Source organism: Pongo pygmaeus, chromosome 12, assembly GCF_028885625.2.
Source record: "Pongo pygmaeus isolate AG05252 chromosome 12, NHGRI_mPonPyg2-v2.0_pri, whole genome shotgun sequence".
Taxonomy (NCBI): domain Eukaryota; kingdom Metazoa; phylum Chordata; class Mammalia; order Primates; family Hominidae; genus Pongo; species Pongo pygmaeus.
The window spans coordinates 78953461-78968129 of NC_072385.2; the positions used below are offsets into that span (position 1 = coordinate 78953461).

Sequence of the window (14669 nt, forward strand, 5' to 3'; positions counted from 1 at the left end):
TTCACCAGGCTTCTTTTAAGTGTCAAGCACTGTTCTAGACATTTCTAAATTCTACAGCCTACTACCTCTCAGACACTGTATTCCTTATTAAATTTTTTGAGACAGGGTCTCACTCTGTCATGTCATGTCAGGCTAGAATGCCGTGACATGATTATAGCTCACTGCAGCCTCAAACTCCTGGGCTCAAGCAATCCTCCCACCTCAGCCTCCTAAGTAGCTGAAATTGCAGATGAGAGCCACTGCACCTAGCACTGTATCTCTGAATCAAACTTGACCATTCACCATTCCCTATACACACCACATAATTTCCAATATGCCTTCCTTAACTTATGACTTCCCTTTGTCTGAAATGGCCTTCATGACCCCATAACTTTCTTACTATCCATCAAGGTCCATTTCAAAAGTTACCACCCAATACAACCATTTATGATCCCTACAGCTGACATTATTGTCTCCCTCCTCTATGCCCTTGGGGCTTTGTATGGACACATAGTCCACTTTTTGCCAGGTTATGATTTTTTATGCTTGTTTTGTTTGCCTTACAAAATTCAGTCCCCAAGGCTAGAAGCCTGTCCGGGCAAGCCCCTACGCCACTCCACCTACCACATTCCTGCTGTGCTGTCCTGCACAAAGAAGGTGGTCAATAAATAGGTACTGAGAGAAGGAACAAACACTTAAAATGGCAAGTCTTTGAAGTTTGGCAATATTGAGTAAAGCACTCAACCTGGGATAGGTTGTGAAGAGAACACAAATGACAGCTCTTAACAGATATTATCAGGCTCTTTTTCAGTATACATTCATACATACACCCCCATTCCTATCGCCGCCCCTGACAGCCTTGTATGGAGCAAAATTGTTTCTCTTAATTTAAACAAGAGAACATTAGGACATACTGCTGGGACACTCCCTGCCCAGGGTCACTAAGGCAGCCAGTGGTGGTGAGGGTGAGAATCACAGCTACTGTTCCCTACCCCAGGGCTCCTGTGTCTGCTCAACCCGTCAAAGTGTGCACAAAGGAGAGTGAACTGGAGGACAGCCAGAAAAAAATGCCAGTGTAGGTATCCAATTTAATCAACACAAAATGTCAACAAAACTCAAAGAAGTGAAAAGGTAAAACTTTTTATTTAACTTGTCTACAAGTAGATTTTAACTGATGCTCTTTGGAGCCCTGGACAACTAATAATCAAGATCAAACCCACAGGACAAAAGTGAAATCAGCTGCCATTTTTAGCTCCTTGTCTTGTGATCTGGGGAACATCAATCCCCCTTTTCATACTGGGTGGTGATTGAAAGATTAACTAATGAGCAAGTTATTAAAAAATGTTGTCACTGAGACAGGGAAAAAAAGGTTCTTTATCAAAGCACAAAGAACTAGGGCTAAGGAAAAATTCCTTCCCATAGTAAGATAGGGGTTAAGCATGAAGATTTGTCGAAACCCAAGGAATTTTAGTTTTCTGTTTATATTGAGAAATCATTTAATGGGTTAGTACAAAGATAATTTTATCTCAGCATCCTGTAGCCAACATATCAGTGAATCTGATGCATTGGAAAATAGCAAGAATCCTGCCTGGCAGTCTCATGACCTTGATCTGCCTTTGGGGAGTTAAACTTCCTGTTCTATATTTGAAAGAACTTTAAACTTTCACTCACATACACACGGTTTTTTTCCTCTCTAATATTTGTTCACAGCTGAAAGGATCTATAAATCTCCAGCACTACAAACAAATCCTGATATTTTAAATGCTTCTTAAAATTAGAAAAAGTTCCTATGAGAGCTCACATTGAAATGAAACCCGGAACTAGGATTTTGTTAAGCAAGGGAGGTACAACCTGGGGTACTGCTCCAAACAGGTCAGCTCCAAGTTACACAGGGACTCACAGAGTAAAGAGGGATTAGTTCCGTGCAGAGAATGGGATGCAGCTGTAAGAAAGGACTATGACTTGCTGCTCCTTCTACCCCTACACTCCCCTTTCCCAAATGTGCCTTCCTCATTTAAACCCTTACTTGCTTATAAGCAAAGCACAGCGTCGTTAACAAGGCCCCTGCCTGCAATCTCCACCCATCCCCATCGAACCTGCTTGCCACCTTCAGATAAATGTCAGCCAACAAGCATTCATTGAGAGCCTATGCCAGGTTTTCTACTTCGAGCACAGCTGCTAAGAACCTTCAATGACTCCCTGTTGCCCCTATAGGGATCCCATCCACTAACAGTAGGGAAGAGTGGTATTCCCTACTATTACCCTAAACACCATTCCCATTGAATTGTGAGTCCTCAAACATACTTTCCTCTTTCCTGGTTCTGCACCTTTGCTCATGCTAGTGGCTCTGCCCGCACACGCTCTCCTTCAGACTCTGTTTAAATTGTATTCACCTTTCAAGGCCTTTTTGCGTGTCATCCTTCCCACAAATCCTCAAAAAATTCCCATAACCAAAATTAAGCTCTTCCTTTAATAATTCCCAAAGCATGTTGTACAAATGAAACATACTGACACAAAACAGATTTTACATTAACACCTGGATGGTACAGATGCTAAAAATCCCACCTGTAATCCCTTGAGTCCCTACCTTCGGGGTCCAACAGTTTAGTGAGGCCGAGGTGCTGCTCTGCCAGATTAAATGCATTCTGCAAGTTGTAGTGTGCATTGGATTTCTTTAGTTTGTCAAAATCTATCAGGTCAGGCCTGTGCAGAACAACAGTGGAACACAACAAAAATCATGGCTTGAAAAGAAATATGACCAATGAAACATGACTGTTACTCCAAAAAGGTTAAAATCACCACTTAGTGGAGTAAAACTCTAAAATATACTATTATGGAATCATCAAACAATGAAACCTGATTTTTGAATAAACACTTCAAAGTTTATTAAGAAAAAAAAAGATTAAGGGTGAATCTGTTTATTTTGTTTGGAAGAATTTATATATTCTCCCATATTTTCCTCACATGGAATGCAGAAATTTCCACCATGGTGCAACAATTAAGGCAACAGATATGGAAAAGTCACCCAAACCGGCTATGGAAGGACAGCAACCTTTTACCCCATGATTGCTAGGATGATCTGTATGGACTTACCGGTGTTTGTGTATCAGTGCATTGAAGGCCATGCCGTCCCTCCAGCTAGTGGTGAAATTGTGAATGTTGACATTGGGGTACCTGCCAAGGACAAAGCAGAAGGGAAAAGCAACACAATTACCACATGGAGGTTTATACTTTTGCCAAGTGCTTTGTTAATAAAAAGTCTGTAAGCATTGTAAAACCTAAAGCAGTGAATATCACTAAGGACAATCAAGTCAGAACAAATAACCCGTCAACTAGAGCTTGCCATAAAATAAAAATAAACCATGCATCCATGTGGCTTTTCTTGCTTGGCAATTCAGTCTCACAAAAGATGTGAACTGTGTCGTAGATTTAAAACACTACTCTTACTTAGCAAAAAGTGACAACAACCTAGACACCTCTGAGGCCTCTGCTTCCACTGGCTTTCTACTCTACCTACAAAGACACCAAGACCTGCAGTCCCTTGTCACACATTACTTTTGGACAAGAAGTGGTTGGACTATCTGTTCATGTGACACTCAGCTTTCTTTCTTCCATATGCCACTTAACTGGATGAAGTTTGTAAAAGCAGTACCTCCCTGAAAAATTTATGTGTGAAACTTACCCATAATGAATCAGCTATTCTATACCATATTGACTATTAATAACTTTATATCAGTGGCTGATTGGCTGATTAAAGGTTCATACCTGACTTGAACTTTTTATTAGGCCATAAGCTCTTTATAGACATGATGACTTTTCAGCTAGCTCTCAGAATGGAGTTCTGATTTTCATATTCTGAATTCATGTTCATTAGAGTTACATCTATACCTGAAGTAGTTCTGACAGTAAATCTAATTAACCTAAAATTGGGTCTCAGTAAGTACCTATGACCTTAAACCAATTTGCTAAGAACTCAAAGGCTTAGCATCAGTTGAGTCCTAACAATAGTAAGCAACAAAAAAGATGTGGTTCTCTAAAAACAGCTTCACTGAAATGTCAATGAAAAAATAAAAGGGAAACTGACACAAATAATATTAAAAGGTTACGCTATTGTTTACTGTGCAAAGAAAGCTCCCCAAAACAGAAATTAAAGGGTGAAGAAAACCTATGAGTGTATTCTTAAAATATCATGGATATGATTTCTAAGCATGCTTCCAGGGTTTTCAAATTCAAAATATAACGCTCTCTGGAGCCTCCTTAATAAAGAGAAGGAAACTGATTATGAAGACATGACAGGTCTAAAATATAAATTAGAACTCCTTTCATTCTGAGAGCTAATTGAAAAGTCATATCAACTGCTTACGAGTTAACAAGACTTCCCAGTGGAAGCAGTGGAAAAGATACCTGTCAACACCTTCTAAGTGATGACTGCAGTGGAATTCAGTCCTGGAAGAAGCAGCCCCAATACCCTCTGCATTCACACTCACCCAGCTGTCTTCATCTGGCACCACAACAGCAATGCATCCTTGGCAGATTTCTTCTCTTTGTTGTCTTCAGTTTCCACACTGATATCCTGGATCTAAGATTAACAAAGAAATATTAGACAAACAGATGGGTCAGCTGCCTCAAAGAGCCACTGAAGAACAGGTCTGCATATACATAAAGAATAAACTGTAGATCAAAGCCTTGCCCTGCAGACGATCTACCCTGTCAATGAAAACTGCTTCCTGAAGTCCAGGCTCACTTCAGAAACACAACCAGAACTACGTTTTCTATGTCGCACAGACAGAAGGCTGACGGGACTTCCCAGCACCTATCAGAGGTCATTTTTACCCCTGAGACAACCCATCTTTCCAGTGAGAATCTAGCACAGTGGCTCATACAGTGCATCTGGAATCTCACCAGACCCCCAGAAAAATACTGACTTTGGTTTTTTTCTAAGTAAACATTTTTCACACCAGGTGCAACCTTCATTGATGAGGGTACAGTGTGCACCATTTCCAAACTATTAGAGCAACTGTGGGCTTAAACGCTGTGCTTCCATGGTGTGCGTTCATAAGCCGCTCAGAGGCAGCATATTTGCAACATTATACACAAAGCCTGGTCGGCTGGCACCAAAGTCAGACTGCGTGGATGTGAATCCAGGCTCCATCACCTACCATGTGCCCTTGGGCAGGTTCCCCAGCTTCCCCATCTGAGGAATGGAAATAATGACAGTGGCTAATCTCACAGCACTGTTATGCACTTAAACGATATAATGAAGTGCAGAGCTCATAATAAGGGTCCGTGAATGTTAGTTCTTAGATTAGGCGCCAACTGCCAGCTATGTAATTTTAGACAAATGCTCCAAATACACTTTTGTCTATTACATGAAAGTTTCCTCTTGTATAGTAAAATGTGGAATGGAGTCAGGAGCGGATGGTGCTGGCCAGGAGTCCATCCATCGCCTCCAGCTGTAGCCATTTTAAGCTTCTCTGCTCTGTCATGCTCCCCACTACCTTCACTCCATTCACTCTACAAACACTTCCCAGAATTCTTTTTGAAAAAGAGAGAAAATGAAGACAAAATATATAAATACAGGATTAAAAAGTTAGAGACTTTCAACTAGGAAAAACACCTGGGAATTGAAACAACTACATTAAAAAAAAAAAATTCTCTATTTTTAATTGTGTTAAGAAGGTGAAGCCTGAGTCTGTATAAACCCTAGTCTCTAATATTAGGATCATTAACTCAAGTGCAGAAAGGGAATATGGAAGAACAACTCTCACTCAAGGGGTGAGAGACAGGCTCACCAAGAAAGTCAGGCTGCAACTTTACACACAGTAACCCATTGGCTTTCTTATGCTTCTGTGTGAAGAAGGGTATTTGTTTCCAGATTTGCCCATATGGAAACAAAGTCTACCCTTCTGAAATGAAGACAGCTCCCTATTTAAACTAGGCAAACTTAGAGATTTCCACTCCAGTTTCTCACCATCTTTTACTCTTTTTTTTGAGACAGTCTCTGTCGCCCAGGCTGGAGTGCAGTGGTGTGATCTCGGCTCACTGCAATCTCTGCCTCTCAGATTCAAGTGATTTTCCTGCCTCAGCTTCTCAAGTAACTGGGATCATAGGGGCTTGCCATCACACCCGGATAATTTTTGTATTTTTAGTAGAGGCAGGGTATCGTCATGTTGGCCAGGTTGGTCCCAAACTCCTAATCTGAAGTGATCCACCCGCCTTGGCCTCCCAAAGCGCTGAGATTACAGGCGTGAGCCACCGCACCTGGCCCTTATACTCTCTTTTAAAGGGGTGGCATCATAAAATCTGTGTCATCATCAGTATTTAATGGACATCTCTATGCACATATAGGGCAGGCCATATCCTGGTAGCAGTGACAGCACACGCACACGCACACACACACACATACACTGGGAACTTGTAAAACCGTATATTCAGGAGCTGGGGGAAGGAGAGACCATTGTAGATACACAGGGAAGCTTGACCCTATGTATCTACAAGGATACGTCAAGTATCTTTATAGATATGCTGGATATCTACAGCTGGGCCTTCACTGATTAATAATCATATTATTTTTGTAGAATAGGTAATGTTTTAATAAAGCTGCTGGAGAAAGCTGAGTCATGTCAGACACCAACACTGCAGGCCACGCAGTAACATCAGCAGCCTATGCCTCTCACCTCAACAGAAAGGGAGAAAATACACATCAGCATTTATAAGTTGAATTATAGGAACAGGCAAACTGGCAGGAAGTGAATTAGTCAATGACTCAAAGAAATTCATGCTGAGAATCCTGAAAAGGGCTGTGTGCGCCAGCTCCCTGACCTGGGTGTTGACCCGCTGTCAAGACAGTCCACAGTCAGGATGGCCTTCCACGCTCTGATTATTGCAGGCCAAAGGTAAGAGAAATACAACATTTTACTCCATAAAACTGGGGTGAAGCTTGAGGACTGTCCTGCTAATAATTTCCCCTCTGTTGCCATAAGACACAAGAGCAGTAATTAGTGGATTCAATGGCTACTCCATTTTCAAATCATTCAGGAACTAAATGACAGAAATGTAAGAGTTCTGTCTGGGGAAAAAATGTCCTTGATTGCTGTAATTCACTCCTTTAATGAAGTTGTACCATCTTCAACAGTGGTTCTCTCTTCAGACCTACTTAATTAGAATTACTAGGGCTGGGCCCTGGGAACCTGAATTATTAAGAGGGTTTCCCAATGGCATCAGATGATTAGCCAGCTTGGGAACCAGCCAGTCAGGAAGCTGTTTCTTTCTGTAACTCATTCTAGTCCCCTACCCCTTCCTCCCACTTAAATAATCACGACACTATCTGAAGTCCAATCCTAGGGCAAGTGAGAAGGAAAAGGGATTGTTCACAGGCTGATTTCAGAGTTTCAATAAGAAAACAAAGCAAGTTATAATTTGATTTTTCGTTTTTCCTTTTTGTGTGAGGTTTTGGTTTACCCAGAAAAATCAAACAGATCTTTATTAAAGGGGCAGAACAGGAAGGAATGGCAAAAGAACACAGTCACTGAGGGGACAGGACTGTTAGAATATTTGTTTGCAGAGAAACCTGACACTATGGTACAAAGTTGTTCCTGCCTTTCCAATTTTAATTGGAACGCATGAGTACGAAGCATGCGCCTGGAGAAAGAACCAATAATCAGGCCCGTGGTGCTGCACAGTCCCAAAAGGCTGAGTGCTCTCTCTTAAAGGGTCAGAGGCACCCACTATAGCCCTGGCTGGCTGTGTCATCAGAGGCAAGGTTTCAAATTTCTGTGGGTCCCCGATTTCTTCATAAAGTGAAAGAAGTGGACAAAATGACCTTGAGAGTACCCTCCGGCTTAAAATACTTCTATACTTAGAGCCTTCCTCCTCAAGTATAACAAAACCCATAAAATCATCATCAATTCAAAGAAACACAAGAGTTTTGTACTTTCCTCCTGCAAACTGCTTCCTCACATCCAAAAAGAATGAGAAGGTGAAAATGGAGCCCACACACATGCCATAACCCTCAACAGCTTTGCCAAAAAATGTTCTGTAACACGTCATAGTTGAGTGAAGTTGAGGCAGTCTAAGCTAATAACCTAGCATTGGCCACATCCTTATACTTGTGTTCCTGAGAGCCAAGCAGCAGAGACCAGGTGTTTAGAGCAGGTGGCAGCAAAGTGGTGGGCTGGGATGCAGCCTAGAAGCCTCTGGGCCACTGAGATGTGTCTGACAGGAGAGCTAAGATTATCAGGGCTAGTACAATTGCAGGAGGATGTAGTAGCTTCCACATGCCTACGAGGCAGCATTCAATTCTGAGGGCTGGATATGACACACATGACTCTGAGACATGCTTTCAACCTGGTCTTCCTGATCCCTCTGACACAGGGAGGACAGCTCTACAACGATGTTCATACCTGAGAGGTCGGCCTAAGTTCTGAGCAACTCCGGGCAGAGACCCTTACCTGGAAGCGCAGGATGATGGTCCAGATGAGGCCAAGGGTCAGCCGGTGGTTTCCATCCACGATGTCATGGGACCCCATGTTCTCAAGATGGACTCTCTGCTCCTTCAGGAACTGAAGGGCCTTGTCCACATTCTCTAAGCAGTGGATGCGCATTCGTCCCTTGGTGGGTTTAGGCTAGAAACAGGAGAGCAGAGGTGGAGACACATCACCCAACAGAGTAGAGATGAACCCCGAGTTACTGCCTAGTCACATGTGCCCATTCATGCAATGCTCTCCCGCTCGGAGCAGAACATTAACAAACACATGTCATGTACTCATTAAGTCCAAGGACGGTATTTACCTAACAGCCACAGAAGAAAAGTTTACTTAAGGGGATGGTAACTGATTCCTCTTTAGAGATTAGTTGTGGAGCTATATAGTTTACAAATGAGCATTTGTTTATTCTCTCTTCAGGGAGGAGAGAATCCAATTTTCATGGAGAATTTCAGCGCTACTGCTGCCATCCATACAATTTTTTTTTTGCAGCTGCATGACAAAACACCTGTGAGGATTTTCTGATTACTTGGAATGTAAAATTAGGTTTGCCACCTGCTGGCAACCCTTAAGGTTGGCTCAAAATGAAAACAGGGAACACAACCATCAAATCAGAAGAATTTCCAAGTGGTGGTTGTGTGCAGAGGGATGGGGTGAAGGTTAAGTAAAAAGGTTTAACTTACTGAAAACAAGGGGAAAAGGGAAAAAAGAGTGTAGTGCAATTTAAATATCCCAAATGTTTCTTCCCTTTACCCAGTTTTATCAAAATGTAAAAGAGGTCCTTGGAAGGTGAACATTTTAAATAAAACAAAAAATATATATATATAGAGAGAGTAGATAATGCGTATGTGTATATATACATCTACTATAAAATATACTATTATAAAAGTATATATACATCTACTGTAAAAGTACATACACATCTACTATAAAAATAAAGTAAATATACACAGTTGACCTTTAGTCGGGCCTCAACTATTCAAATGCACTTATACATGGATTTTTTTCAATAAATAAACTGGAAAACTTTTTAGAGATTTGTGACAATTTGAAAAGATTCAGATGAATGGCCTAGCCTAGAAATACCAGAAAAATTAAGAAAAAGGTATGTCATGAATGCATAAAATTACCATGTAGATGTTAGTCTATTTTATTATTTACTACCACAAAATATATACAAATCTGTCATAAAATTAAAAATTATCAAAACTCATACACACAAACACAGATTGTAATGGCACCATTTGTGCAGTATTAAATCTTGGTGTGTACTGTACTACTATAGTAATTTCAGAGCCATCTCTAACTCCTACTGCTATGAGCTCAAGTATTGTTGAGTGCCTACTTAAAATGCCTATGACGCTAATCATCTCCACATGGTCTCTCTAGTAAACTGGGTATCACAGTAAAAAGCCATCTCTCACAGTTCTTGTGTATTTTTCACAGTGTCTAGTGCAATACTGTAAACCTTGACTAATATCATGAGACCCAAAGTGCCACTAGTGATGCTGGAAGTACTCCCAAGAAGCAGAGAAAAGTCATGACATTACAAGAAAAGGATGAACTGCTCGCTATGTATTGTAGATTGAGGTCTACAGTTGTGGTGGCCCACCATTTGAAGACTAAAAAAAGAAAAGGAAATTTGTGAAGCCATCCCTGAAGCTACACCAGCAGATGCAAAGACCTTGCACTTTTTTGTGAAATATCTTTTCATCTCATATTGAAAACGCAGCTTTTGGCTGGGTGCAGCTCATGCCTGTAATCCCAGCACTTTGGGAGGCTGAGGCGGGCAGACTGCTTGTGCCCAGGAGTTTGAGACCAGCCTGGACAACATGGCAAAACCCCATCTCTACAAAATAAATAAATAAATAATGAATTAATTAAAAATGCATCTTTTATGTGAGTGCAGGATTGCCGTAAGAGAGGCATACCTAAAGAGTAATATGATTTGAGAAAAAGTGAAGTCATCATATGACAATTTAAAGGCACAGGAAGGTGAAGGATCTAAGGCTGGAGAACGTAACACCAGCAAAGGATGGCAGGACTACCAATTTTTAATTGGGTAGCCCTCAGAACCAGGAAACGTTCATAGAGCTCCCAGTCTGATAATTTCAGAAAGAGGTTTGGCTTAAAAAATGTCAAGGAGTAGGGAGAAGCAGCTTTTGCTGACCAAGAGGCAGCAGATGAGTTCCCAGGCACCATTAAGAAAATCACTGAAGAAAAAGTGTATCTTGCCTCAACAAGTTTTTAATGCAGATGAAAGTGCCCTGTTCTGGAAAAAAAAAAAAAAGCCACAAAAGCCCAGTAAGAGAAAGAGAGGTGAGCACCAGGACTTAAGGCATAAAGGGATAGCCTAACTCTACTGTTCTGTGCAAATGCAGTTGGGTTTATAATCAGGACTGCCCTTATTCATAAAGTTGCTAACCTTTGAGCCTTGAAGGGAAAAAATAAATACCAGCTGCCAGTCTTTTGGTTGTACAAAAAGAAGGCCTGGACAATGACAATCGGTTTTCTGAATTGGTTCTACTGATGTTTTGGTTCCTGAAGTCTCAAAGTACCTTGCCAATAAGAGGCTGCCTTTTAAAGTTCTTTTGGTATTGGACAATGCCCCCACCCAGAACCCCATGAGTTCAACACTGAAGGCACTGACATGGTCTACTGGCCCCTAAACACAACATCCCTAATGTGGCCTCTAGATCAAGGGGTCATAAGGACTTGTAAGGCTCACTACACAAAACTCTATGAAAAGATTTGTTGATGCTATGGAATAGAATCCCCAACAGAGAAAACATCATGAAAGTCTGGCAGGACTACACCACTGAAGATGCCATCATTGTTATAGAAAAAGCTGTGAAAGCCATCAAGCCTGAAACAATACATTCCTGCTGAAGAAAACGATGTCCAGATGTTATACAGGACTTCACAGAATTTATGACAGAGCCAATGAAGGAAATTACGAAAGAGGTTGTGGATATGGCAAAAAGGTAGAGGGGTGAAGGTTTCCATGATATGGATCTTGGAGAAATTCAAGAGCTATCAGACACCACATCAGAAGAATTAACGGAAGACCACTTGATGAAAATGAGTGTCTCCAAAAAGATGACAAATGATGAGGAAGAGGATGTAAAAGCAGTACCAGAAAACAAATTGAATTTGTTCCAAGGGTTCCAATTATTCAAGACTGCTTGTGTTATTTCCGTAAAGTTACACCAAGTGTCCCTGCCTCTTCTGCCTCCCCTTCTACCTCTTCCACTTCTACTACACCAAGACGGCAAGACCAACCCCCCCACCTTCCTCCTCAGCCTACTTAACGTGAAGACAAGGATGAAGACATTTATGATGATCCACGTCCACTTAATGAATCTGCAAATATATTTTCTCTTCCTTTTCTAACATTTTCTTTTCCCTAGCTTAAAGACTACAGTAATGTAATACATATAACATGCAAAATATGTTAATTGACTGTTTATATTATTGATAAGACAACAGTAGGCTATTAAAAGTTTTGGGGGAATCAAATGTATAGGAAGATTTTCAGTGGCATGGGGTTGGTGCCCCTAAACCCCCTGCTTTGTTCAAGGGTCCACTGTGTGTGTGTGCGCACGTGTGCACGCATGCACACACACGCACACAAAATGGGTTTCTATTATCTGTTGTACCAAAACCAAGCTCATGCCCTCGCCCATCTGGCTCCATCCTTCTCTCCTTCCTATTTCCCATCACCCCCTTCTAGTAGAGGCTGCACCTGGAGCTGATGTCACCATCTCATAAAGATGCCAGCAGGATGCACACATCCACATGCAGAAGAACGCACTTAGCCTGTGACCCATCGTCTTGACTCCCCAGTCTCTTCACCTCATCACACTACCTACCTTCCAAGGCTCAGGCCAAGGCCCATCTTTCCTTCCCGGAGACATTCCCATTTCCAATCATTCTGGTTCTCACAGCTCTTCTTTTCCTCACAACTCTACAACTAACAGTCTGGACCACAGAGCCCAGGAACTCATCATTATAATTTTGCTGTTGTTTCATTTATTGCTCTTATTACTTCCAACTAGACTGTTCGCTTCCTAAGAGCAAGGAAGAGGCTTTATACTTCTATATTCTCATGGGCTTTTGGTCCAGTTCTGAGCACAGAGTTATGTGCAGAGTGAACTGAATGCCAGCAGACAGACTGGGCTTGGTGTGTGCTGAGCGGACCTCACGGGGAAAGGGAGCCAGGCTGCAGCAACCCAGGTACACACAGTTAAGGGCAGCAGCCAGCCCTACCTTAGTATCTTGTCCATTCCCTGCTTTTCCCTTGGGTAGTTAAGATCCTCAGCTATGTGCTGTATGGAAAACGTCTGAAAGGAAGGTTACTTGGGTAACAAGAGGCCATTTTAAGTCTGTCCAGTCTCAGATTATTATTTTTTACTTTCTTTTCTCCTATAAAAAAGGACAAGTAAAAACAGAAGAATGTGGTTGACCTTGAGGAAATAAGATTATCTGCAGAGGCCTACCACAAGTAGAAAAATTTTACTTTCAAATATAATTGTCCCCTGGTATCCACAGGGGACTGATTCCAGGACCCCCAAGGATACCAAAATCCACAGATGCTCAAGTCGCTTATATAAAACGGCACAGTATTTGATATAACCTATGCACATCCTCCCATATACTTTAGTTTTTTTTTTTTTGAGACAGAGTCTCGCTCTGTCACCCAGGCTGGAGTGCGATGGCACGATCTCGGCTCACTGCAATCTCTGCCTCCTGGGTTCAAGAGATTCTCCTGCCTCAGCCTCCCGAGTAGCTGGGTTATAGGCACCAGTCACCATGCCTGGCTAATTTTTGTATTTTTAGTAGAGATGGCGTTTCACCATGTTGGCCAAGCTGGTCTTGAACTCCTGATCTCAAATGATCCACCCACCTTGGCCTCCCAAAGTGCTGGGATTACAGGCATGAGCCAGCCCCCCTGGCCTCCCATATATTTTAAATCATGGCTATATTATTTGTAACTAATACAATGTAAATGCTATGTAAATAGTTGTTATACTGTATTTTTAAAAAATTGTATAATTGTTTATTTCTGTATTGTTATTTTTCATTGTTCTTCCCCTTCAATATTTTCTACCTGTGGTCAGTTAAATCTGCAGATGCAGAACCTGACCATAATAGCAATGGAAAAAGAAATGTCTTCAAACATTAAGCTTTTCACATTATTGTGATATCCTCCTTACCCCAAAAAAAGAAACAAGAGGTGGATTTTGCCTTCAGAAACTTCAAAATGATTTTAATTCGGGTATGTGGGAAATGCTAGAATTTGCTATTTGTGCAATGCCAGGTTGCATCAAAATCAAGCAGTCTAATGAGGTAGGAAAAAATAGATATAAAATAGAAAGGGGTGGGCTTAATCTAAAATTCTGTAACTCTGATTCTGCAAGTGCTGTTTGAGGTGACACTGGTGCTCTCTCTTTCCACGGTACACCCGTCAGCCTCCTAAAGCTGGCCCAGACACCATTACGCTCCTATCCGAGAAAGGGATGCCTGTGTAATCAGTGCCGCCCTAGAAGAGGTGGGTGGAGCAGCTCTCCCCGCCGGGAGTCACAGAACTCTGCATATGGCTCTCACGTGTGCTCTTTAAGTTTTTCCTTTTGTCTCTTGGATCAGCTGTCATTTCTCATGCTGAAACATGACTATTCACAGCAGCCCCTTTTCTTCTCATATCCAGGTGGTTTCTGGATTGAACGAAGCCCCTGGTTCAAAACCGTTCAAATTTGAGGGATGGGGATTAACTGCCTCTAAGAAAGGTGCAGGGGCTTCTGACATTTTTGCTGTTCAGGGGCCTTTTCCTCTCATTTCTTGTCAGTTCGTGCACCTGAGCAGTGAGATAGTGAGTGGTCCACCTACATGTGCTGTTTCCATCACAAAGAAAGTGTCTTCATGATGGGAACTGCAGATCAAGGGGGACAGAAACTTCTAACTGCAGGAGCCATTCTCATAAGTCCCCCTCCAAGAGGGGGGAGGTGACAGTGTGGATGGAATTATGAGAAGTTAAGGAAGAGAATAATGAATAGATGGGGACTGTCGGTACCTTCCCAGGCTCCAACCAGCAGGACATAACCAATGTTCTTTCAGACTTTATCCTGAAAGCTTGATCTCAAATAATCACTTGTCTGACTTACATTCAAATGAATGCAGTAGAAAAAGTGGTCCTCTCAGAATCTCCTC

At 41.8% G+C, this 14669-nt stretch overlaps 1 protein-coding gene across 10 annotated transcripts in view; it reads right to left on the bottom strand.

Annotated features, from left to right (window-relative positions):
- SPTBN1 (spectrin beta, non-erythrocytic 1) overlaps positions 1–14669 on the bottom strand; it is a 212620-nt gene that overhangs the window by 48936 nt on the left and 149015 nt on the right. For all 10 annotated transcript variants that reach the window (XM_054476597.2, XM_063648736.1, XM_054476599.2 and 7 more), the window contains 4 exons: positions 8430–8603; positions 4467–4558; positions 3073–3153; positions 2567–2682 (listed from right to left, as the gene is read on the bottom strand). In XM_054476597.2, coding sequence (XP_054332572.1) covers positions 2567–2682; positions 3073–3153; positions 4467–4558; positions 8430–8603 — 463 coding nt within the window. The remainder of the gene's footprint in view (positions 1–2566; positions 2683–3072; positions 3154–4466; positions 4559–8429; positions 8604–14669) is intronic.